The sequence below is a fragment of the Tetranychus urticae genome, chromosome 1, assembly GCF_039701765.1.
Source record: "Tetranychus urticae isolate SD_2017Ah chromosome 1, NJAU_TeUrti_SD_1.0, whole genome shotgun sequence".
NCBI classification, from domain to species: domain Eukaryota; kingdom Metazoa; phylum Arthropoda; class Arachnida; order Trombidiformes; family Tetranychidae; genus Tetranychus; species Tetranychus urticae.
The window spans coordinates 1,854,581-1,879,821 of record NC_142958.1 but is presented as its reverse complement, the minus strand read 5'-3'; the positions used below and the strand labels follow the sequence as shown (position 1 = coordinate 1,879,821).

The following is a 25,241-nucleotide window of genomic DNA, read 5'->3' as shown; positions in this document are numbered from 1 at the left end:
ATATTATGCTCTTGAATCATTGAGGTGCATTGCACTTCTGTCTGACAGAAAGAAGTTTTTCTCATAAAAACGTGAAGTAACTAGTTAAAAGAGAGTCTCTGCAAGCTTTTCTTGAAAATAAATTGCTGGTGCTTTTGATGGTTCGTGTAGCCAATGATAGCTCATTCATTATGCTAATGATGAATTTATTATCAGCTAATTCTTTTTTGAAAACTTGGACAATTAGCTCGTCGGAATATTGGAATAGGTTCTTTGGACTTTTTTAACAAAACGTCTTGGTACAACTGTTATATTATTATAACTTATGGTACTTAACAACTTTGATATATCTTTTTTAAAGACTACTTATACTCATCATTGAAGTGAGTTTGTCAAAATAATGTTAATGTTGAGATCAAAAACAGAATCATGGTCGACTAAAACATAAGAATCACGTTTAATCAAGTTAACGAGCAACTGATTAATATGGACTGTTCAATATCAAAGCTCTTCACTAGACTTTTAGGGACTTTGATAAATTTTCATGCAACTTTTTTGAATTCAGAGAAGACTCATGAGGTAATTACACGCAAGATTTGGTCTACATTCAGATTGTTATGAGTGAAATCATTATTTCTATAATCTTTTTACAGTACATGAGATATCCAAGAGGAGTACAGTCAAAGGTTTGAATTAAAGTGAAGAATTGATTCTTGACGAGTTTCCAGATTTTTATAAAAAAGACCGAAATGGGAATGAAAATTTTCTCTAATAAGCTAAATTTTCAAAATCAGAAATTAAAGTTTGAATGTTTCTTTTCAAGGCTGAAAACAAATATCACTCATGGTTTTACATTAGGTTTAGCTTTGATTGTAAGCTTAGTGCAAAAGTATTGGGAAAATTCATTTTAATTATGAATTATGACAATTTATCAGGGTTTTAAGTACCAACGTAAATTGCTAACTCACTTTGACACAATAAATTGAATAGAAATTTTCACGATAAGATTTCTTTATTAATCAGTTAATTGCCATATTATAGACGATTAACATTGAAAAATAGTAAATGAAGTTCAAGTTTTCATGAACTAAATCATGAATATCTCATACTAGGAACAAGATACATTGAAATCGGGTTCAACTAATCTTCAAATAATAAGCTATCAAACTAAATTATGACTGTCAAGTGATCTTTTTATTTCGAAGCTAAAATTTGTAAATGTTCAATTCCTAATACTTTTGCACTAAGCTTCATCAATTGTGTATAAAGAAGTCGGTATCTTCGTAAGCATTAAGCCAGTAATTAATGAGTAATTCCTTACGATTGAATTAACCAATTAATTTTTTAAGTTATGCTTCAAGTTTGGGTTGTCTTGTTCATTTTTTAAATAACCAAATTGTATGTCCTATTGATAAAAAAGAAAAGCGACTGATTCAAGGAAAAATTGAACGAATATTAAAAGATAAATGAGTTTTATTAATTGCTTGGTGAGTTCACAATCACTGAAGAAGATTGTGTTCTTGTTGATTTGATTCACAAGAATCCGATTAAATAATATCAATAATAATTATTGTAGATTGAAAGTTAAAAATTGATGTTGTAAGATAAATTGATCATTGTAATCCAATTGATTTTGATAATACAATTTTGCGATAAAAGTGTGACCATGATTCAGTTTGGGTTGAAAGATTCCAAATGAGATGAAATGATTAATGGATTAATATTGCGCCTTTAATCAGAACCATTCTTCAAGAAGATTCGAGTCAGTAATGAAATTGATAATTAAAAAGTTAGAATTGATCGCCCTTTGATCAAAATCCAGTTTTGATGCTAAAAGGGTCATATTTAAATAATTGTTGTTCGAAATTTGATCAAAATAAAAAAGTTAAATATTTCGAGGAGGTTTTTTCTCCAAAGTGATCAAATCGTAAGCGCTGAGTTTACGAACTAATTCCACTAAACGAGTTTCGGCATTACTTAAATCAAGACAGGCTTCTGGGTTCTCAGATATTTTCAGAATCAGATTTTCCAAGCCAGGCCGAAGAGCTGCAATCGATGCTGCCACTTCAGGATCCATTTCTAAATCCATCCAGCGATCTAATTGAACCAAACCATCGGACCGAACTTCGATTCTCTTACATCCAAATAAGATTAGATGAATTGGTGTAACCATGGATAATTGTTTACAAGAAACAACTTTGGTTCTCAATTTTTCGCCAAAAATGAAGAAAGGAGAAGGAAATTTTTCAGGTAAATTGGTGAAATTGACTGAAGTTTTGTGCATCAGCGCAATCTTAGCTTCTGTTGTTAAAACTTTTCGTTTATCTTTATGGAGACACACATTGGGATAATAACCTAAGGTTAATAAACCTTGAAGTAGATCAACGTCCGGATCATAAAGTTGCGTGTTACTATAGGTTCGTTCAGGAAACTGAGTGTTTTTGATTAAATCAACCAGCTGATTCTTAGCATCATGAGTGATTCTCATTACACTGGGCATAATTGCATTTCGATCACAAAAATCCATTGAAGCCATTTCTCCTTGAGAGTATTTAACGCGTTCCCAATCTAGATAGGTGTTCAAAATAGCGATATGGTCACTCCATCGATCTTGTCGGTATTTTCTGTGAATGTGAAAGAGTCGTCGAGCAAAACTTGTGTCAAACACTTCAGGAAATGTGCTTGTATTAGCAATGATTACAGCCATGAGTCCACCAAGTTTAAAGACACATGAAAGTACAAGCATTTTCCCGAGACGAGGTTCAACTGGTAAACGAGCAAGAATCCGACCCAAAGAGGTTAATTCACTTTTTTCATCTAAAGCTTTCAATTCTCGCAGTAGAACTTCTGATTCAACAATTGCATGGATTGGAGGTGGTTCAATAGCTTTAGAGAGGAAAGTTGTGATTGCACCAAGGCGAAGAAGTTTCACCATTAATGCCAATTCATGAAGAGGAGTGCGAAAAATTTCTGGTGGATGAAACTCTTCAAGCTGCTCATATCTAGCTCGAGAACAGAGGAAAAAACAGTAACCAGGGCGAACACGTCCAGCTCTACCACGTCTTTGTTTGAGATTTGTTTTCGATGCCCAATCTGTATTGTAAACTGTCATGTTATTGTGTGATGTAAATAATTTGATTTTGACTTTACAAGTGTCTATAACAAACACGACATCATCAATTGTTATACTTGATTCAGCAATATTGGTGGAAAGGATAACTTTAATTACTCCGGGTGGAACTGGTTCAAATACTCTTCTTTGTTGATCTCTAGGAATTTGTGAGTGGAGAGGTAAAATTCTGAATCGCTGAGAGTTGAAGAACTTGATAGATTCAAGATGTTTGACGAGAGCAAAAATTTGACCCCAACCTGGTAGAAAGATTAAAACAGATCCATGGACTTTCATGCTAGCAATATGCGCAAGCAGTGCTTCAATCAATTCAAAGTGAATTTCTCGTTCACTCAATCGAGCCATAACCGATTTAGTTTCAGGTAAATAGTTTCCTGTAACAACAGCATTCAAATTTTCTTCGGGCTCTTCTGCGGGTACATCATCATCATGACGCTTCTTACGATCATTTGGAGTTGGTCGAAATTTAGTAATCTCAACACAATCTTCTAAGAAATATTCTGTAACGGGATGAACTTGACCAGGAATCTCAATAACGGGACAGCCTCCGAAATAATCTTGAAAAATGGTTGTATCAATTGTTGCTGACATAAGGACAACTCGTAATTTAGGAAAGTTATTGATCATATCACGAATGACAACCAAAAGAAAGTCTGTATTTACATCACGTTCGTGAACCTCGTCAATGATAACATGTGAAATACCTCGTAAGCCATTTTCAAGTTTTCGCAGTAAAACACCAATGGTGCAAAATAAGATGGCTCCATATGGACGAGGCATGAGAGTTTCAAATCTAACACTGTAACCAACAGAAGCATTTTGATCTAAATATTCACTTCTTTCTTGGATGAGTCGTTCGGCGATAGATACAGCACTGATTCGTCTAGGTTGAGTAACTATAATGTTACATTCCGCACCTTTACCTTTGGCGATATAATCATCCAAAATAAATTGAGGTATTTGCGTTGTTTTACCACAACCAGTAGAACCTCGGATGATAACTACGGGATTATTATTTATAGCTTCTAAAATTTGGTCTTTAGAATTGAAAACTGGTAATTTTGATCTCTCTTGACTTATTTTAGTTTCTCCGGGAGGATTTTGAGAGTTTGTCACTTCCATGTGGGACACGTTGTCTTGTATGCCTTCACTCAACTGACGTAAACTTAGTCGACTGATGGGTCCTTCGTCAATGTTACAGCCTCTCCAAGCATCCCAGTTAGGAATAGGAGGACACCAACTTACACATGCTTGACTCATTGAGGGTTCTTTGCTTAGCACAACTTCATGTTCTGGTACTAATGAAGTGAATTGATCTGTATCAGAGCCTCCTTCACACATAGGTGTTCCTGAAGGAATACGAACGGGTATTCTTTTCAATCCATTCTCAGCAATAACTTCGTTCATTTCATCCAAAAGTTCTTGAGGAAAAGTGAAAGCATAAGTATCAACCTGAAATATAAAATTTACACTCAATGGTTACTAAAAAGACGATTAAACTTCCATTTTTAAGTACCTTCGTTGCGGTTTTCTTCTTGCTTTCCCCAGTTGCATTGTAAGCTTCAATAACTCCGTAATGATATAATTGACGCATTAATGAGAGAGCACAAGCTCTTGATGCCAATTGCTTATTGGAAGCATTTTCTCGGGCCATTATATCTTATAATAGGCAAAGAATTGAAAATTAATTAAACGTGCTTGAGGATGTTGAAAAAGCTATCCAAAAATGAAGTAAAAATATTTTAAAACCAAGTCCAGTATCAAACATGATTAGATTAATAAGTATTTATTTTGACCTTTAATAAACTATTGAAATAGTCGATTGCAAAAATAGTTCAAGATAATTTGTGATGATTGCTGATAGGATTTGGCTATCAATTTTTAGTCCATTTTTGGAAGCCTATTTTTCATAGTATCTTTTAAATGCTATCAATTATGCTTACTTCGTCCAAGTTTTCTGACAGGAAATGAAATCTCGCAAATGTAACTCCTGCATGGCCGCAATAGATAGGTTTACATGATAGTGTTATTCAACGGCTCCAACCAATATGATCCTCTTCAGAATCACAGGCATGATTTGAATGAATACTTTGTTGATGGTCTCTTTCAATCAAAAAATGCTGGTAAGAAAAGAATTAGCAAAAAACTGTTAATTTGATTGTGAGTGACCATCAACAGAGCTATTTTCATCTCAATTTTCTTCCTCTCCGATCAATTCACAAGTTAAAATGATTTTTCAAATCCAACAAATCAACAATACTCAAAATTACGATCCATAAGGTGATAGAAAATTCAATGTCAATTTTTCACTATACCAATTAAATGGAAAAATGATTACAAATGAAAATGTATCATATAAGTAAAATATCTAATAAATAGAAGTAAGAATGTTTTTGAGATTATAATGAGATTCTAAAGAATTATGAAGTTTTCAAAATCAACTTAACCAATTAAGTGAAGATCGGAGAAAATATACCAGTTTTCGAGCCTATCGTTTGATTGATTCGTCGATAGACACAGTTTATCTTCCTTTCTATTAATTACGGTTATCATCATTGCCTAAAGATTCTGAAGAGGCTACACGAATAGACCAAAAATACCACATATTTCGAATAGTGTGTTAAGTTAACCTTATCTTACCTATTATGATCAGGTCCAACGGAAGAATATTTATAATCTAATCTGATTTTGTTTGCTTGAGCAAAAACATGAAGCTGTTGTTTACAATTGTCTAAAGTCCAGTTTCCGTGAATCCCAGAGTTGACATCTAGTTCTTCTGCTTCTTCAAATTTTCTCTTTTGAGCTACGCGATCAATATAATCTTGATTTAAAGTCTCTTTGATACCAATAAATCCAGGATCGTGTCTTCTATCTTGTGAGTTAGGTTGCCCATGAGGACGGTACCCAGAACCAAAACCTCCTCTAGGACCAAAACCAGAGGAAGTTCCATAACTTGCACTAGCTCCTCCACTTTCATCCATTGAACTTCTCGCTGGTCCAGAGCTTTCAACAGATTCATTCATATTGAAAGGTAAGGAAGACGGTTCGATCTTGCCCTCGCGGATCAGGTAATTCACAAAATCTCGAGCTGCATTGGTTGCAGCATCTCGTTTGTTGGTAGAAATACCAATTCCCACATAAGCAAAGGAAGGCACTTTAACCTGATAATTAGTGAATAAAAGACAGCAGATTAAATAACAATTCATTTGACATTTGAATAAACATAAACTGATAAAGGTACTTACTTCACATTTGAATTTAGGCATTCGACCAGTTATGTTACAAGTATCATAAACCGGTGTAAGCTTTTGTCTTCCACACCAAGCATAAAGAAACTCCTTAGGATTATCGGTCATGATTACCACTGTTAGAAATGAATAACAGAATTAAAAACCACTTTTCTGATGGAATTAGGATCAAAATTATTAAAATATAATTAAAACAAATGATTGAACAACTCAAGTAATTTCAGATAAAACATTTTGTTGTTGATCGATTTTCTAATCTTTGTCACAACATGAAACTGAAAGCTTTAAATTGAAGCTTCAATTACATGTAAGATAAAGCCATCTAGTGATAGTAAAGAAAAGTGCTCTGTCAAAACATTGTTTTGAAAACGATGTTAGACGACGAAAAGGTTTTGTTATGATTAATATATTTTAATTTATTAGTTTATTTCTGAATTTAGTTGATTAATTTCACTTTAGTTAAATATTTCACCTTAGTTCAACAGTATTGGTAGATCATAATTCAAGCTTAAATGCCATCCGCAGAGTATTTATGGAACAACAATTCAACATTAACCTTTTATTATACATTCAAAATTATCAACATAATCGCTGCAAATTGTTTTAATATTTAAATAGCTTATAATCTTTGAAGATTTAACAACTTACAATGAATGATTAATCCACCAAAATCAATCAATAGAGTGACGTAAATGGCTATGGAATAATAACTTTCATGATTAGTGTTTTTGACATAACCAAACAAAAAAGCGAACTACAAATGATGCAAAAAATGAGACATAAATCAATGTCTCATTAATAATGAATTGAGCTTTTTTCTCATGAAAATTATCTCATTAGTGGCTGAAATCAGATAATTGTTGAGTAAAGACACAATTTATTGGACTGGTTTACCTGACTGTCCATAATTATGTCTTTTATTTTGTTGTCATTTCATTAGTCCGATAAAAAAGGGTAAAAAAAAAGTAAAAGCATCATAATAATGCTTTATTTCATGGCATTTTGATTATGGTCAACTGTAAGTAGCATTAATAATCAACTGATCAAAATCTAGTTACCAAGGTAAACCAAGAATCCACAATTCAATCACAATAATCACTCTAAATCAATGAATTTGATTATCAAGCTAACCGACAAAAACCGAGTAAACCTAAATCTGTAAATGCACCTTGACCAAATCAACATCCAACCAATATCTTGAAACAGTAAACAGTGGACATTAAATTTTAACCTAATTGTTTCACCAACTCAATTAAGACTCTTTCTAAACATGTTTTTTAAAATCTAATCATTTAATTTGATTCACTTCTATTAACAATAATCAAAAATCACCAGCAACCTTAAGACTACTAACCAAATCTTGGTTAGTAGAAAGTGTTTCAAGTTGAAAATGGCTTTCAGTGATTTAACGGTTTACGGCAAGATTTCAATCATTTGTGCTACAATCATCGGGTTAATTAACTTAACTTCCATTGGTAAGTCTTAATTGATTACAATCAAACCCTGAATCTACCTTTGGTAAAAAATAACATCTTAAACACAGACAAGGCTAGAAAAGGTTAACCCAGAAAATGACTGAAAAACCTTTTTTTACCAGAGTTTTCAAGCAAACCTTTACATTGCCAAAATTGGTTCCTTCTATGCTAATTAGCTAATTGATGGGTTGATAAATTTTAAACAATAGACATTGTCAAGATGAAATAATAGGTTTGTTGTTAAATCGAGATGAAATACAAACACAAAATACTAATGTAAAGAAATGTAAAGAAAAGTAAAAAAGAGCAAAAGACGGTAAGTATAATGGCAATAATGATGATAGATGATTAACTATTCTGGTGAATAGTGGCTGATAATGAGGTTGATGAAGATGATGAGGCTTAGGTAATTTTCACTATTACAGGGTAAAATAATCTGAAACTGAAAGCGTGATCGTCTTTCATTAACTTGTCTTTTCAATGTCTTTCCCATTGAAATACAATAGAAATACAAGAAAAAAGTGTTTCTATCGAAGCAAATTTTTCTTTCCACAAATCCAACTGATCTTCTTTGTTTAACAAGCTAAACAATTGTCACAGATTTTTAATTCACTTTCATTATCATCATCTTTTTTTCATCATCTTTTGCCTCATCTCTTACCCCATCTTTTCACCATTTAGCTAATGTTATTCACTACTTTGATTCATGAATGTAAACCAGTCAGTGAAAGATGACGAAGATTTGGCAAAAATTTCCCTTGAGCTTATTTTCAGATCTTTTAACCATTCAATTTAATCTTTGTACATTAAAAGGTAAACGACGAGGAGTATGATGATGATGATAGATAAATATGAAGACAAGCTTATTCGTGTCATCTTTTTCATCTCATATTCAGCTATGAACAAAAAAAGTGGTTGAGATTGACAAAAAAACAGGCAAATAACAAAACACTTTTCATGTTAAATGTGAAGCCATTTTGCTTAGAGATTCAACTTTTCAATTTTTTTCTTATCTGAGGTATTTTGTTGATCATTTCAATTTCTCATTCAGTTCTATTGATCTGTTTACAGATTTATCAAGGCTGGTAACTGTTTAAAATTTATCAAGATGCTAATTGATGAAACTGTGTCTGTATTAATTGTTGATGTTGTTGTTGATGCTTTCCAATTCATTTGTATTTGCTAATGTTAGGTTTGGCAACAAAGCCAGGGTTTGAAATGATAAACGATTAGTTATTAATGGGCCATGATAATTAAACAACTCATTTGGAACAATTAATTATACATTTTGTTTTCCTAGTTTTACTATGTATTATATTACACACATAAACAATTAGTTAAAGCTTTTGCCATTTAAATTTGATACATACAATAATGAAGATATAATCAATGCTAATATGACTCTTTACGTTTCTCTTTTTTTTCACCAACCACTTTTTTTACAGATTGTCGCGATTTTTATGACCAATCAACACCAATTTCAAAGGAAATTTTGATTGATTTAAATGATCTTAACCCATCTGAACCCATTTTCAATCCATCATCAGTGTTTCCAGCCGTGAAAGTTGATTCCTTAACTTCAGTTGAATATACACTTAAACAAAATAATGATCAGCAGAAAAGATTCACTATTGATAGATTGACTGGCGACTTATTTGTATCCAGTGTGGAGCGATTGGCCGAACCAATAGAAACGTTGATAATAACTCGAAAATATAATCACAATTCCAATTTACCTAAAAATGAAGATAAAAGCAAAATAGATGAGATTGAATTAACCGTTAAATTTGGTGGTTTGAATGAGATAAGGCGAGTTAAACGAGCAGCTAAAAATGATAACACTGAAGCTCCTCGGCTTCAATTTAACTTACAATTACTTCGAGGTGATACTGAGGCTTGTCAGCCTGGAGATTCTTTAGATTATTCAGTTACAGTTCAACTTCCAAAAGGTAAAGAAAACGACTTGTACATTGAGATATTTACTCGGAAATCATTGAATCCGGCTCATGTGCCCATTTTAAGTCTTTTTAATGTAACACTTTCCCATGATAAGAAAATAATTTTACCAAAGTCAACATCTGATCCAAAATTGTCAACAAGTAAAACAAATCCAAATATTTACGATCGGGTAACCATCAATTTGGACGGAATTGAAAACACTGGTTCCACTGGTAATACATTGACGATAAAATTTTCAGTAGTAATGGCTTATTCAGATGAGGCCAAGACAGGATCGAAACATATGCTTTCCATTGGAGCCGAGTATCAGGCAAATCGATTCATTTGGATTGGACAAGATCAAATTATTTATAACAAGGCGAAAACGGATCCTGTTATAACGGGAACTTTGACAGGACCTGAAGAATTGATTCTTGGTTCTGCAGCAGTTTACTCTCTCCGTACCAAAATGGCTTTGCGATCAGATGTTATAACTGTTGAAGCAACTGTACCTAATCATAAATGGGCACCGGAAAATAAAATATCTCTAGGTCAGATTGGTATTGGCGCAATGGGAAGCAATTTCGCAGCTTTACCAAAAGATCCAACGCATTATGAAATTGAACGATTCAATTCAATCTCGAAAAAATCAGTTTATCGTTCATTGCTTAAACTTGGTGTGACAACGTCATTGGCAGCGTCAAGAGGCCATTTAGAAAGAAATACCGAAGATGAGGCCAATACATTTGAATTCAAGATACCAGTTTATGGATTAACTTATGATGTAAATAATGGAAGTACAGCCAATTTAACAGTTCGACTAGTTTTTGGTTCAAAAGTACGATTCACTCAAACAATATTGATCAAGCTAATCTCAAAAATGTCAGCTGCATCTTCAACACCAGTCATGTCTTATTCCCCTGTAACTGGATTAACTGGCGATTACTTACCAAAAACTGTTAGTCCAGGTGATTTAACTTCAATCTTTTTGAATGTAACACTAAGTCAACCAGAAACTTTAACAGATCTTGAGGTTATCCTTAAAGATGCCGGACCAGGATCGTCAATTGACTCGTGTGGTTGTCAATTTTTGCCAGGACAGTCAAGTCCTAATATACCTTATCTCAACACATCTTGGTTTCAGCCCAAACAATCACAAAATGATTTAATCTTCACCTTTGAGAAGGTAAACGTTGTAAATCTTTATCCTAGTTTAACTGAAAATATTGTCAGTATTGAGATGGCGGTACAGATAAACGCAAATGAATCCTTGGGTGGAGCAATGATTAGCATAGAGGTTCGTCCATTGGGCTCAAGTGAAGGTAAATTTTATGAGACTAATGTAACAATTGTTCCAGCTAAACCAGAAGAAAGTGCACCTCTCAAAATGGCTTTTGACAAAGTAGTTCCATGGAAAGAGATACACGGTGAAGGAGGAATAGCATTTGAAGGTGAATTAGTTTTACCACCAAATGCCAATTTTTCATCAGTTGATTTATCGATTCGAGAAATTGATTCACCAACTACAGCACTGGAAATTTGTCGAGTAACAATAGTAACAATAGGTAATAGTTTGCCATGCACTAAAGCACTAGAACCTTCATTGGCCACTCATGTGGCCAATTTACCAGGCAACCTCAGCCAAACTAAAACAATATCGTTTGGTGACGTTTGTTCAAAATATGCTCCAAATAAAGCTGCAATAGCAGCTACCAAAGATCGAACCATAAATGCATTTATAGCCATCAAAGGAATCGAAGGAATTGATACCTCTTCAAATCGAACACTTGAGGTAACATGGACTGGAGACCCGAGTGGACCTTGGGTACAACGTTTAACAATACCAATTGTTCTTGGTGCTGAAATACCTACAGTAGCATCCAAGTTACCCAAAATTTTGGTAACTAAAACAACACCTGGTTCGACTGGTGTGGGCCAACCAACGACCGGATCAATCATGATGCTTTTGGCTACACAATCAACCGCCGATTATACTATTGAAGTTTTTCCCACCCAACCAGACTCAAATTCATCTATATGTTCAATTTGGATAAAATCAGTGGGCCATAATATGGCCTGTTTTGACGGTAAACCATCCACAGTTTTGGAAACAAGACGAATGGGTTTAAACTCTAAAGCTACACTTCACCTTGGGGTTATATCAAACTTGGGTCCTTTGAGAGAACCATTGCCTACTGAAGAGGAAGAGGAAGCAGACAAAATAAGATTGATGACAATGGTGGTTTTATCGCAAACTGCAACGACAGATGAAAGATTTGATGTAGTTATTAAGTCGGGAAAACATTCAGAGCGATCAGCTTTCCTTGTACCAATTAATCGATTTCCCAAGCCTTTAAAATCAAAAGCTGATGGTTTTGAGATAATTGACGGAGTTGATGAAAAACTACGCGTTCCTATCGGTGGGCCAGCATCTGTACGGATGAGAATAATGGTTAAGCCTAATTCAATGGTACAACCAGTTTTGACTTTTACCCCATCGAAATGGTACAATATTACCGATTTTGAAGTAAGCTCAATCGGACAAAACTATCCATGTTATTCACCCTTCTTAACATCCAAAGATTTAGCAAAAGCCTCGTTTGCTCTTGGCGTTATCTCAAATGCCAATGTTAACAAAAGTTCTGAAGCTAATTGGATAGAGGTTACAGCTGCAATCAAAGTTTCTCCCAGTGCTACTCCTGGTCAGCTCATAAAATTTGAAGTTAATCTTGAAATTCCTGGAGCTGAATTGAGTGATAAATATGAATCAAAACTGCTTGCAGTGAAAAATATCGATCCAATTGTTCCCACGTTGGTTTGGATCAATGAAACTGTGCTTGAAGAGCAATTATCTGTAAGAGAAACCCGTTGGATAACTTTTAATATAACCACCAATCCTGATTGGAGATCAAGATTTACTGTTGATGCCACCGGGGAGATAATCGATGGGCGGCCGATCGTCTCTGTTCGAGACGTGAGAGTCAGTCGTTTGGGTCGTAATTTACCAGGCTCTTTACCGCCTACAGTCAACGTAATATTAAATACAACGGAGAATCGAATAACTGGCGTATTTGATTATACAGCCAACTTTGGATTCTCTCATCGAATCGATGCAGCCCTTGAAGGTGATGATACCATTGAGATTGAAGTTTTGGTACAAATGATGAGTCATTCCGCCGCTCTGAATGGAGGTGAACCACGAGCCAACCGGGTTACCCTTCGGTTCATGGTTGAATCAAACCAAGGCCTTCAAGTTTTGGCTCAAGGAGATCGTTTCGTAAAAACGATTCCAGGTACTTTATCCGCAGCGTTGATGGATATTGAAAGTGAAATTAATGGTCCGCATCGCATCTTTACTAGAGGTGAAACAGCACCAATCCGAGTCGCTGTGAAACATGCCGATGTTTCCAGATATGAGCCCCTTGAGGGTAACATAAGAGTCTACATGCCTCCATACGTAGCCTTAAAATCTTTGGTAAATTCCTCGCGAATGGTAACAGTAAATCAACCAAGCAATAAAACCTACTTCGATATAAAGGTGAATAAATTAGTAGACATAAAAAATAAACTACTAAATAAAAGTCATAATTAAAACAGTAAGATTAATAGTGAAACTTACTTCTTTTTTTTGCTACTCTATAAACAGGTTCCAGTTGTTTTGTTTTGGGAAACCGTCAATATTGATTTGAATTTAATTATTGATCCAGATAAATTAATTGGTTATGGGCGAGGAAATATACCAACAACACTTTTAATTACAATGTTTGAAGGAACCAAATTAATTTCAAAGTTTTATCACATTTCACTAACGTATAAATCAGATGGTAATTATACAAGCAAAAAATCAAAAGACTTTCCCTTTCCTTTTTGCCTCTTAAAAAAGAAACGTCTGAAAGCATTAAAACCAGCTAACAGCACAAAAAGCATAACAAGCCAAATCAATAGACACCATTAGCATAATCAAGAGCTGACAATGATTACAAAGCTGAAAGAAACATTAAGTTAATTCAACACAATCTTATTATTATAGTCAAGTTAAACAAGAGTTATCATGATTGTTATTATGCATTTATTTAAATTGAGTTGAATAGGAAAAAGAAAACGTTGAAAATTGAAAAATTTACATTTGTTGAGTGGCAACTTGAAGCTAATAGCAAATCAAATGTTCATTTCAGATCAGCATCCAAGCCTAACAAAAGGGTTTCAACCCTGATTATTAAAACAATACAATCTATTATTCAATATTAATAAGAAACGTCAATTAAGACGTTTAATCAAAGTCGTTAATCACAGCTGTCAACATTGATGAAAATTAACATTGAATGTTGACTTGAAAATGGCAAAATAGGCTAAAAAAATCTGGTTGAACCAGAAAACGTTTGATCGCGAAATGTCTATTTACAATTAATATTGCAATCAATTTACAAATTGTGAAAAATTGTGAATCAAACAAAATGTTAACCTAATTATCTAATTGACTTGTTTGCTCATCTTTAATCATTTGAACGAGCAAACATGATTGTGAATTGAAAAACGTTTACTTGATTAACATTACATACATAAAATTGAAGCTTTGTTAAGGTTTCAATTGTTTATTGTATTCATTTATTCATTAGCCAATTGGTTGATTAATCAATTGAAATACGAGGAAAGCAAGAAAAAAACATTTGTTCATTGAACAATTCATTAATTTGATTATTAAGAAGCATTTCAATGTTCAAGTTTAATGAAGGATGGCAAAAATGAAAGGCAAAATAAAACCTCTAAATTCAATTGACAACTATTTATGTATTCAGGTTGATTCAATTGAACAATCAATTTAATTCTTAAGCTAATTGCGTTTGGTCAACCTAATTAGTAGACTTCAATGATAAAAAGATGTTGACTTTAAAAGATCCTCTTCAATTGAAATCAACTTTCCCTATTCACAACCATTGCCATTCCCTGCTTTTCACCAATCATTACAATCAAATGAATATTAACAAATTAAAGATTCCTCATTATTTACTTAACCATTTCCATATCTAGTTAACTGTACAATTAGAGACTTGATTAGTTGCTTGAAGGCAACCTCATCTTGTTACTGGTTAGGTTAGGTTATGATGAGAAATGTAACCTAAAAATGGATCGATTCAATCCATTTTTGATTCCATCTTTAATTGCTCTCAAATTTTGACATTGATACCTTCACATGAAACTCTGAACACATGAGCAGTCTCAACAGTTGAATGCAATGAATTTTACCTTCTCAAACAGAGCAAAATTGATTATTTGAAAAGTAAAATTCAGATTATTGACAAGATAATTGAAAACATGGCGAGTGAAATTTTTCCCAATCAAATTGTGACTTGAATTATCCTTTTATTTCTTGTTAACATTTACCTTTAACTGTTAACAGTTTTCAATCTTGACAAGAATATTAAATAACTTCATCTGATATGGATTTATCTGAATAGTAAATAGTGGAATGGAATAGCAAATGAAAGGAAAATGAGAGAAAAATTTTTTCTCCTCAAAAAATAGATGAAAATTTTTCCCTTCATTTTGCATGTGAATAAAGTATTACAGCTTTTTTTTGGTTAAGTAAAGAAAGAATGAAATTATTTTATTTCAACATTTCATTCACCTTTTTCAATGTTTACAAGTTTCAAATGATTTAGTTATACATTTTTCATGCTGATATTATTTATATTATCATTATATATTAATATTGCATTCAGATTTGTTATTTGATTGAGAAGTAAAAAGAAACAAAACAAATTCAAAAATTTTGCTCAACATATTTTTTGATTGAAAATGCCAGATTCCGTTTGGTGAAAACTGGGAACAAAAATGTTTCTATTTTGCATTCAATTTGTTTCATACAAATGACATTTCATGGTGATTGTCCAAAGTTCAAGGTTTTAAATATTTACATCGATAAGTTTCAAATGAGATTTGATAAGCTAAACCTAAAGATCTGGGTATAACCATGAAGAAAAGTCTGAAATAACATTTTAATAGAAGATTGAAGATCATTAAATTGGTATTAAAGTTGCCAGAAAATTGAACCGAAAATTAATCTTGAAATATTTCGTTTTCACATTTAGATTGTTTCAACCAAATTGAGTTGGAAGATTGTCAGATAACTGGTTCAAGTGGCATCAATAAGACATTTGGTCCAGCCCAATCAAAGCTATCATCTGGTTCAGTTTGGATTGCCTCTCCAGCCTCACCATTCACCAATGATTTCCTTGAATATGATTTACTAACTCGAACCCGAATCACTGGTATCCAATTGGTTCAACCAAGTACCTTTAAACGGCTCATTAGGAGCTTCCACTTGGAGACCAGTGAAGACTTGTCAATTTGGCAGCCAGCAACTCCAACCATCCAGGTCAGCTCTATGAGTGTACCAGCCAAGGGTGTAGAGGGTTTGGTTGAGGTTCAAGTGAGTGGTTACAATGTCGAGACTCGTTACTTGAGATTCATCATTGACTCACTTGGACCCTACTCCGATCCAACTGATTTGATGGGAGTCAAGGTAGGCCTTCTAGGTTGCAGATTGCCTGGTTCATTGGGTACTTGTGATAACACCAAGTGGACCTGGTATGATGAAGATGAACAACACAAAACGAAACACTTTCTTTACGCACCAGATCATGCAACTTTGTATGGTTGCCAGTTTCAAAACCATCCCAAGTAAGTCCATCATCCTTAATCATCATTAACTCTTCCTTAGCATCCTAACCTCATCCCAGGCATCCCTGAAACCCTCTTGATAATTGTTTTATTCAATGATTAATTATCTAGCAAAGAGTTGGATTGAAAAAAAGTAACAAAATTCATCTCAAAAAATCCTTTTTCGTCTTTGAAAAGCCTTTCTAATTTTAAACTTCCCTACCAATTTAACATTGATTGCTGTTCATGTTTAAACGATTGACTGAGTTAAATTACAAATAATATATCTAATTAAGTTAAACAATGATGAAGTTGACTTGAAAAAAGCAATCTTATGCATATAATGAAACCCAGTAGTTAGACTCGATTGAAGGCACAAAAAAAAGTGAAACTAAAAAGCATAACATTAATGAATTATCCATTGAAGTAATTTTAGGTAAATTAATTAACAAATGTAATCAAAGCGAAAAAAATGAATGTAAACAAATAAAGACAAATTAAGTTGATTATTTTGCACGAAAACGGGTTAATTGAAGAGTTTAGGTGCAAAAATGAGCATTAATTTTAATTAAAATTGCTCATCAATAATAATAGTTAGCCTTTTTCCTCTAATTATCATCATTAATAACGTTTCAAATGTTTTCTTACCATGAAAATGAAAACAAAAAAACCAGTAAATTGTTAATATTACCTGATTGATGATGCACTTTTTACTGATCAAATTTTGGGCCTTTTTTGTATCTTGTATTATTGATTGTTTTTCATATTCAGTTGAACAATGTAGAGATGAATCAAAGTATAAATCAATCGGTGAAATAGTGAAATGAATCAAGATAATCAGTTTAAGTAATAAGATGGAGGAAAGATGGACGATCTAATGAGACAGACAAAGTTGTAAACTAAATTACAATTTTATATTGATCATCAAAACATGTAATATTAATAGCTTATCCAACTTGTCCGTTGATCATTCCCAGTCATTAATCATCACTATTGATTATTTACTTTGATTATTTCCTTTTCTTCTTCCATTTACCAATTCAATTTCACAATTGACCTTTGTTTCATGGCCAGTAATTCAATAGTCCAAGTGACACTATTTCACCCACTTGTTAACGATAGAGTTCAAATTATGGCTCTGAATACCAGATATTCACTCCTTTTGTGTAACCATATCATGAGTATTCTCATTGTTCAATTAGACTGCATGAATGCATGACCCGATTTTGACTCATAATTCCAAATGTCCGTCACAACATTTTCTTGTCCATCCAGAAAGGATGTTGCTCAAAAATCTGGTCAAAATAGATTTTCCTTTTTCAAAACAAAAGTCATTCCTTCGCTCAGATCAATAACCACAAAACTCACTTCTCAATATTGCCGTTAGTCGAAATTGATTTCTTTGGTTTCGAGGAATGCTGACAATTATCATCATCATGACTAACCTTCGTCGTCATCACGTTATTGACGAAGGAATCATTTGGCTATTTTCAATTTCTGAACACAAGTAGACGATAAATTGCTGCTGAATGAATGATGAAAAGGATGATAGTTAAGGAAAGCTAGCAATTAACTTGCGAAGATAATTATATGTAAACATTGTTGAACTTGGTCAGTTATTAAATTAATTGAAGCCATTGACGATAGGAAAGGTTATCAGTGGATGGATGAATAGGATTGCTCATTGTTTCGAGTGGAACTGGGAGTGAAAAATATGACTGGAGTTATAAGGGAATGATAAAGTTTTCTTGATTCCTCTTGCAAGGTCAACATTAATTCCCTGTTGGAAGGCATTTTTGTTGGTCAATATTGACCGGAAAAACATTTTTACCAAGACATTTAGTATTGATATAATCTTGTTGATCCTCATGATATTTCAGCTTCTACTTCATGTTATATCAATAAATATCCTTATTCATCTTCCGTCAAGATCACATTTTTATTCGTTTTCATCTTCCTTAATAACATTTCCACCTTTTATGTTTTATTTATTTTTTTCTTCTTCTTCTTCTTCTCTCGTTGCCTGGTTTTCTTGTCATCTTATTGTCCTCTTCATTTTCATCGTTATCCACCTTATCACAGGAATCCTCATGATAGCAACCTTGACCACAACATTTTCAATCTCAAGCTAATTATCAATACAAAATGTTATAAACAAAACTCTCAACTAATGTACTAAAACCAAATCTGTCTTGCTGCAAACCATTATTACCATTTGATATCACATTATGATTATTATTAAATAATTCAATGGAACATGGAATGGTTGTGAAATAACATTATATTCATCAGGAAATTGTCATGTTGATGGTATCATGGATATGATTTCTGGTTAGAAACAGGTTAAGCCTCAATCATATAATTATCATTAGTATAATCACAAGGAAGCAAAATGTTATAAAAATGTCTTTCCAATCTATCGATTTGTATAGAGGCTGGTCAACATTTGCTCAATATCTTAAAATAGATCAATGGTTTTAGGCTTAAAAACAATAATCAAAACTCAAAGTTGATTAATCAACTCACCGTCAATCAACTTTAACCTTTCATCTAATCAAGATAAAAGCAAACAGTCAAAATATGGATCAAGTCAAATAAATTATCTTCTTGTTACAATAATAAAGCAAAAAACTAAATGATAGTTTTAAACTCCAAGCTACCAAATCTCTAGTCTTTAAACAAACTCAAATTTTATCTAAATTTACATGATTTTCAATTCAATTTATAATAAAAGAAGGCAGAAAATCGAGAGAAAATAAAAGACTTTGATCATCTTCTCGTTCTTGATTCGACCTTTATTCAAACAAATCTCGATTCTTTCATCTTCAAATCATTAATAATATTATTATTAATCACCACCATTAATAGGACACAAATAATGCCATTTACATTTCTTTTGAGTCTGTATTGAACCAAGTCCTGGTTAACTCCCAGCTTGCACCACCAGATATAGTTATCGGTACTTGGCTTGGGTTAGCTGTCTTCAGGTTTTTCCTGACCAACAAGATCCCTCCAAGTAATATCTGGTATCCTTGAGTTAGGTTAGCAACAACGAAGCAAACACTTATCTCTGGTGACGATTTATATATTATACTAACGTAACTTGGTGGTCTTCAGGCCTTCTCTGAAGACCAATGCGTCTTTGGCCGAGAGCACAACTCGTGTCTACCCAGTCTGGAGTGTGGACTTGGAGGCATTTCTAAGTGAATAAACCATTGCCTTTAAAATGTGATTCCTTACCCAATCCAACTTAACCCAAAAAGCAGCTAACCTAAAAATGGAAAAACTTGATTTTAGATTTTTTGGGTTAAAATCTTTTTATCAAAAGTTATCGGTTAATTATTGGTCAAAATTATATGATCAAAGAAATGCAATTTAGTAAAGTGTTGAACTAATGTCTGAAGCATCATTTAGGTTGAAGGGAATGATGAATCTGGAGAAATGCTCTGTTAAATGAAATTGTTTCTGTTGATTAACAATAACATTATCTTTATTTTCATTTGATGATGAGAAATGAAATTTTTATGCATTATTAATGAGAACTGAGAAATGTTATCAAACATGATTTATCCATTTTGAGAAGCTCTTTGTCATTTGATATTTTAACTTGATCATTATGATTACCATTAGAAATATTATGATTATCATTATTATTGATAACTCATCAGGAATGAAATAAAATCCATTAAGAGTTATTTAATCGTTTGCATGGTTATACGATTATCATAACCATCAATATAATGATATAAATGGCAATCTTTCCTCTGGTCGCTTCATTTTCTGATTGTTAACTGAGATTGACAATAACAGTTTCAATGAAAGTTATCAGTTAACAATAATTGTTATCACAACATATTCAACAATATAAGTCCATCCAAGTGTGAAAATTGTACCTTTAATAATCAGTAAATGGTAATGATAATATTATTCAATGTGAGCGTTTCGTCAATTGGCAGTCTTTGTGCAAAGTCAAAGTGCTCTGCAAAGTAAATAAATTGCTCATTCTTGATGGGTTTACATGAAACATGCTGATAATCAATTGAGGTAAAAAGAAGCGAAATTTGTTTCTTTTCCCTTTATTCAAGGCAAGGAAGAAAGTAAATTTGTTAAACTTGAGTAAATCTCAACTTTTTTTTACCTTTTTCTTTCCATTCCTTTTTTGCCAGTTATTCAAGTTTCAACAACTCACAATATCATTTGGTTCATTCAACATGATAATGTAACATGCATTTGCAAGATAATAAATAACAACTAATAATTTCATGTCAACTTTAAACAAAACCCAAAAGTTGAGCAAAAATTTTACTTCAAGTATTGCTGAAACATCATCTTGGTCATCAATTTTTGAGAGCAAATTTTCACTCAAGGATGAGACTTTTGTTCAACAAAACAAAAGCTTTACTTGTAACAATTTCAATTTGATTGCTCATCAAAAATGTTAATTAATCTTTGTTGTTCCCAAATTTAATCCAACCTGATCGATTCAGGCCGAGTTTGGGGTTCCATTAGAAGGTTTTTTATCTCTGAGCGATGGTCAAAAAGAGTTGAATGTTGAACTCAAAGCTGAGTTAATCCAAGTCTAAATGTTGTGTTTTAAATCTATTCCAAGCTCGAATGCTTCCAATCATTAATCTAAATATGCAGCAAGTCTCCATGCAATATTCAGAAAGATTGTGAGCAAAACATCAATCCATATTCAGACTAAAAACTAGAGAAACATTAGTTATGTTAGATTTGCGTGTTTCTAGAAATGATCTTGAACCTTTTACAATGCTAAGTTTGTATCAACACTAATCAAATTATTAATTATTAATAGTTACTGAAGGTTAATTCATCAATGATTTATTTTGCGCTAGAATTGAAATAAGAATGAAAATTAAAACAATTTATTGCACAAAATGTATTTCCTTTGATCACTTAAAGGGCTAAATGGACTTGGAGCTAGAAAGGTTTTTCAAAATCAATTTGGTTCACTTCAAGAAAGTGTAAAATTTCCTCCAATTCATTGCTATTCAAGTCTAATTTACTTTTATATTAATATCAGTTTCCACAACTAGCTTGACCTGACTTTCGCATTCACCAAATCTCTTGTTTTTGTTTGTTTGCAAAGCCAATTGATTGATTCTTGTTTGAACTGTTTTGTATTGCAGTAACACTGAATGTTTCCGATCAAAAAATGGAGGAGATTCTTGGTTCAAGTTACCTTCGTTGGTTCACTCATTGATTGGTTATCATTCTGCAACTGGTCGTGTTATTGGTCGAGACTCGAGTAGAGGGAAACTTATTTATACCAAAGATGGTACCAAATGGTCACCGATGAGTACCAAAGAATCAACTGCAATCCAGGATTCGCCTGATTCTTTGATCCCAGTCAAAGTTATTGGACAATCTTGGGATAAATTTAGGTTTACTTCATTTGACATTAAATATTCAGGTCACAGTAAACTTCAATGGATCTCATCATGCCATTAGCCTGACTTTACTTTATTCATGGGTGAAGATTGGAAGGAACCAACGAAAACAACGTTTTCATCAGTATTGTCATCATTCACATTCATTATCAATCTAACCTTTGAATCTGTCTCGTCTCTTTTGGCAGTTCAACATTTCCTTCAACTTGCTTTCTGCTTCTCTTCATGTCATACTTTATTTTGATCAATCGTCCGACATTGAACAGTGCAACTTGACTACTCAAAAGTAATCAATGTAAAAACAATTTCAATCAAAGTAGACATTTTTATTCTCCTTGAATCGCGTTATTTATTTCAACTAATCACTTTTTTCATTCTCTCAATCAATCCCAGAATGCATTTACTGTCAATTAAAAAAGCTAAATGTTATTAGTTCAACCATAAAATTGGTCAAAACTTAGAGATTATCTATTCTAATAAAACTATTAAATCATACTCAACGAAAGAAAGGAAATTGCATCTTCAAATAGATTTCAATCAATAAAACAAAATCGTACTAAATCAAAACGATCAGTTCAACGAATCATTAATTGCAAAAGTAAAAGTGTTTTGAAACAATAATGCACTCTGAATGATCTTGAATTGAAGGCTGGCAGATGCTTTAACTATAACTTTATTGTCGTCCAGAAAAGCGTTTTAATCAAACTTATAAGTGAATTAGACATTGCTTGTAAACGGATATCCACTTGTAAATAGAGGTATACTGGCCTTAGCCTTGAGTTAGTTGATGAACAGAGAAGCCAGTCTAAATGTCAAGTCTTTGCTGAATGATGCTAACGTCAACGTAGCTCAGGCGTAACGTATTAATGCATCTTCACGAGTTTAATGCATAAATGACACAACAAACGCTTAGAAGAGTGATTCAGTCTCATGTTTACAATATTGTCGATTGTCAAATCCAATAATATCAATGACTTTGCAAATGAGAACCTTTTTTACGTGATTTTGCATTCAAGTGGAAGAAGTGAAACCTCTTCAAGAGCATTACAACGTATTTCTGATCATTAAGATACTATTATTAATATAAATTCATTGTAAATGCTCATAACTTGAGACTTTTCATCTCTATTCGAGTGTTAGCATGGCAATTTTCTGTAAACTTTTGCCCATTTCTTATGCTATTGAATGCGTTTATCGATTTCTTCAAAAGAATATTGGCTTCGCTTCGAATAACCTAATAATACCTGCTAATAACCGATTTATCGTTGCAATACTGATTGAAGGGAACGTAAAAAATCAAAAGGAAAGTATTTGCTTAACTTCGTGAATCAAATCGCATTCATTTTGAGTTTAATTAGACAGTTCAATTGGACGTTAGACATTCATTTTTGAATAAAACTCTGACTCCAAGCCAAAAAATTACTCTAAACCAGAAAGATGTTTCACTTTTGCGAAATGCTGATCGAATTATTTTTAATCAATTTACAAGGTTCGATGGATTAAACCACAGAGAATGTTGAAAATAATGATTGCTTCTGGCCAAAGTCTAAGATTACAGTCTTAATCAACTATGAAATCTTAAAAGTTAGGTAATTCCTCAGGTCAAAGCAAGTGAAGAGGAATGGCAAAAACTCATCAATGGAACATTTTGCTTCTCCTGAAACAAACCGACTGACCAAACGAACCCTTCAATTGATAAACAAGCCATTATTTGATTTAACTTTTTCTCAACCCAAATCCTTTGATCGATCTACTAAAAGCATCTAATGTCCATTTGATATGAAAATGTGAAACTTGTGAAACAGTTAAATGTTACTTTTCTCGGTGAGAGCTTTAAAAACTTTTAAAGTGTTACATTGACTAGTAAACAATGGCAAGGTAAACAGACAGGTGAATCATTTCAAGATGAAATAAAGCAGAATTGAATTCAAGACTTGAAAATATTCAAGACTTGAAATATAAAAAAGTGACTGCAAGTTATTGTAATGAAGAAAAAAGAGTTTCATCATTTACTTTGTAAATAAAGATTGTTAATGTTCTGAAAGCTGATGATATTTATGTATAAAAAGCATTTCTGTTCAATGTTATCTTCAACTTTATTTCATCTGATCATTTTGATAGCATTAAAATAATAAAATATTTCTCGATCCCAGTGAACCATTTCGAGAGCATTTTTCATGAAACAAAATGTTGCCAAAAGTGAAAGTAAACATTTCACGGTAAGTTATTTTTTCCTCATCATTTTCATTGCAACTCCCATTCACGTTTGGATGGTTTCTTAGCCTTCATTAGAATCATCATCATCATAATCACCATGAACATTCCTCTCATCATCCATTCTTAAAGATCTCATCATGTTGGGTCATCGCATTCTCAATGTTGCCTCTGAAAGGACAAAATTGAACAACGAAACAGAAGAGACTCAAAATATGATTGCAATCAACCAAGCAATAAATCTTGCGGTTCGCTTGTTTAACTATCAAAAAGTAAGGAATCGAGTAAAGTAAAATAGTTATGAAAACAGGAAACTCATTAAACTTCATCTGGTTTCATTCAATACTCAAGTTCATCAGCAAGCCTTGCCATTTTCATGGTGCAACATTTTTCCTTCATAATTCATTGTTAAATGAGATTGAAAAAAAGGAGAAACAATAAAGATCCAAGTTGACCAGATTTGGGTTCAATTTGAATTTCGACAATTCAATGTTTCTCTTTTGACAAAATCACTAACCATGTACACATGTTTACATTCATGAGAAACTTTTTGAAAAATGAAACATTTATTAGAACAGTTCTCTTCAAAATTCAAATTAAAAATGAATAACTGCTTCCATTGTGACTACACTTTTCAGTGACTTGAGTCCAATGATGATGAGCAGAGCAGTGAAACAAAATCAACCTGACAAGTAGCTTGACTCAAGTCACAATTTTCCTTCTTGGTTCCCTTCGAATGGTGCTTTTAGCAGTAAAATGTTTGCAAACACTTGAAGGTTAGCTTTGCTTTTTCATCAACTTGCAAGTTCTGACTTTTTTGTTTTGTATTTTGTTTACCAACTAAATAATTTGATGCTAATTTTGCCATATCAATATATTAATGTCTCTTCAACATATCAATATATTCATGTTTTTAAATTTTCCCATTAACTTGCTTCTTCCAAAGTAAAATGGTGAACATTTCGATGCATTTTTTTCTCCTTCTTCTTCTCGTTCCTCTATTCATGAAATCAATATCAGTCCATATGCTCATCTGAATATTTACCCACACAAAATATTCACAGCAAAGTATATCATTTTTGTAGGAAGGAAACTTGTCGATAAAAGAAACTCCCAAAGATAATTTAACCTTGCAACGAATCTGGCACATTGTTGGCTTGTTTATCATTATCATGTCCAAGATAAA

General features: G+C 32.8%; 2 protein-coding genes across 2 annotated transcripts; one reads left to right on the top strand and one right to left on the bottom strand.

Moving 5' to 3' along the window:
* Nucleotides 1-2,021: 2,021 nt before the first annotated feature.
* On the bottom strand, nucleotides 2,022-6,623 carry LOC107368317 (ATP-dependent RNA helicase A-like). The gene is given in 6 exon segments (XM_015936126.3): nucleotides 2,022-2,203; nucleotides 2,206-4,561; nucleotides 4,626-4,768; nucleotides 5,053-5,099; nucleotides 5,750-6,270; nucleotides 6,355-6,623. Coding segments are annotated over 6 exon segments (3,219 nt in total). The 5' UTR covers nucleotides 6,466-6,623; the 3' UTR covers nucleotides 2,022-2,162.
* A 906-nt stretch (nucleotides 6,624-7,529) lies between these two features.
* Nucleotides 7,530-22,181, top strand: LOC107368316 (uncharacterized). Its single transcript, XM_015936124.3, has 5 exons — nucleotides 7,530-7,832; nucleotides 9,278-13,308; nucleotides 13,417-13,594; nucleotides 15,860-16,451; nucleotides 21,581-22,181. Exons 1-5 carry the CDS (start codon nucleotides 7,748-7,750, stop codon nucleotides 21,900-21,902), a joined length of 5,208 nt encoding a protein of 1,735 aa, XP_015791610.2. The 5' UTR covers nucleotides 7,530-7,747; the 3' UTR covers nucleotides 21,903-22,181.
* Nucleotides 22,182-25,241: the final 3,060 nt, after the last annotated feature.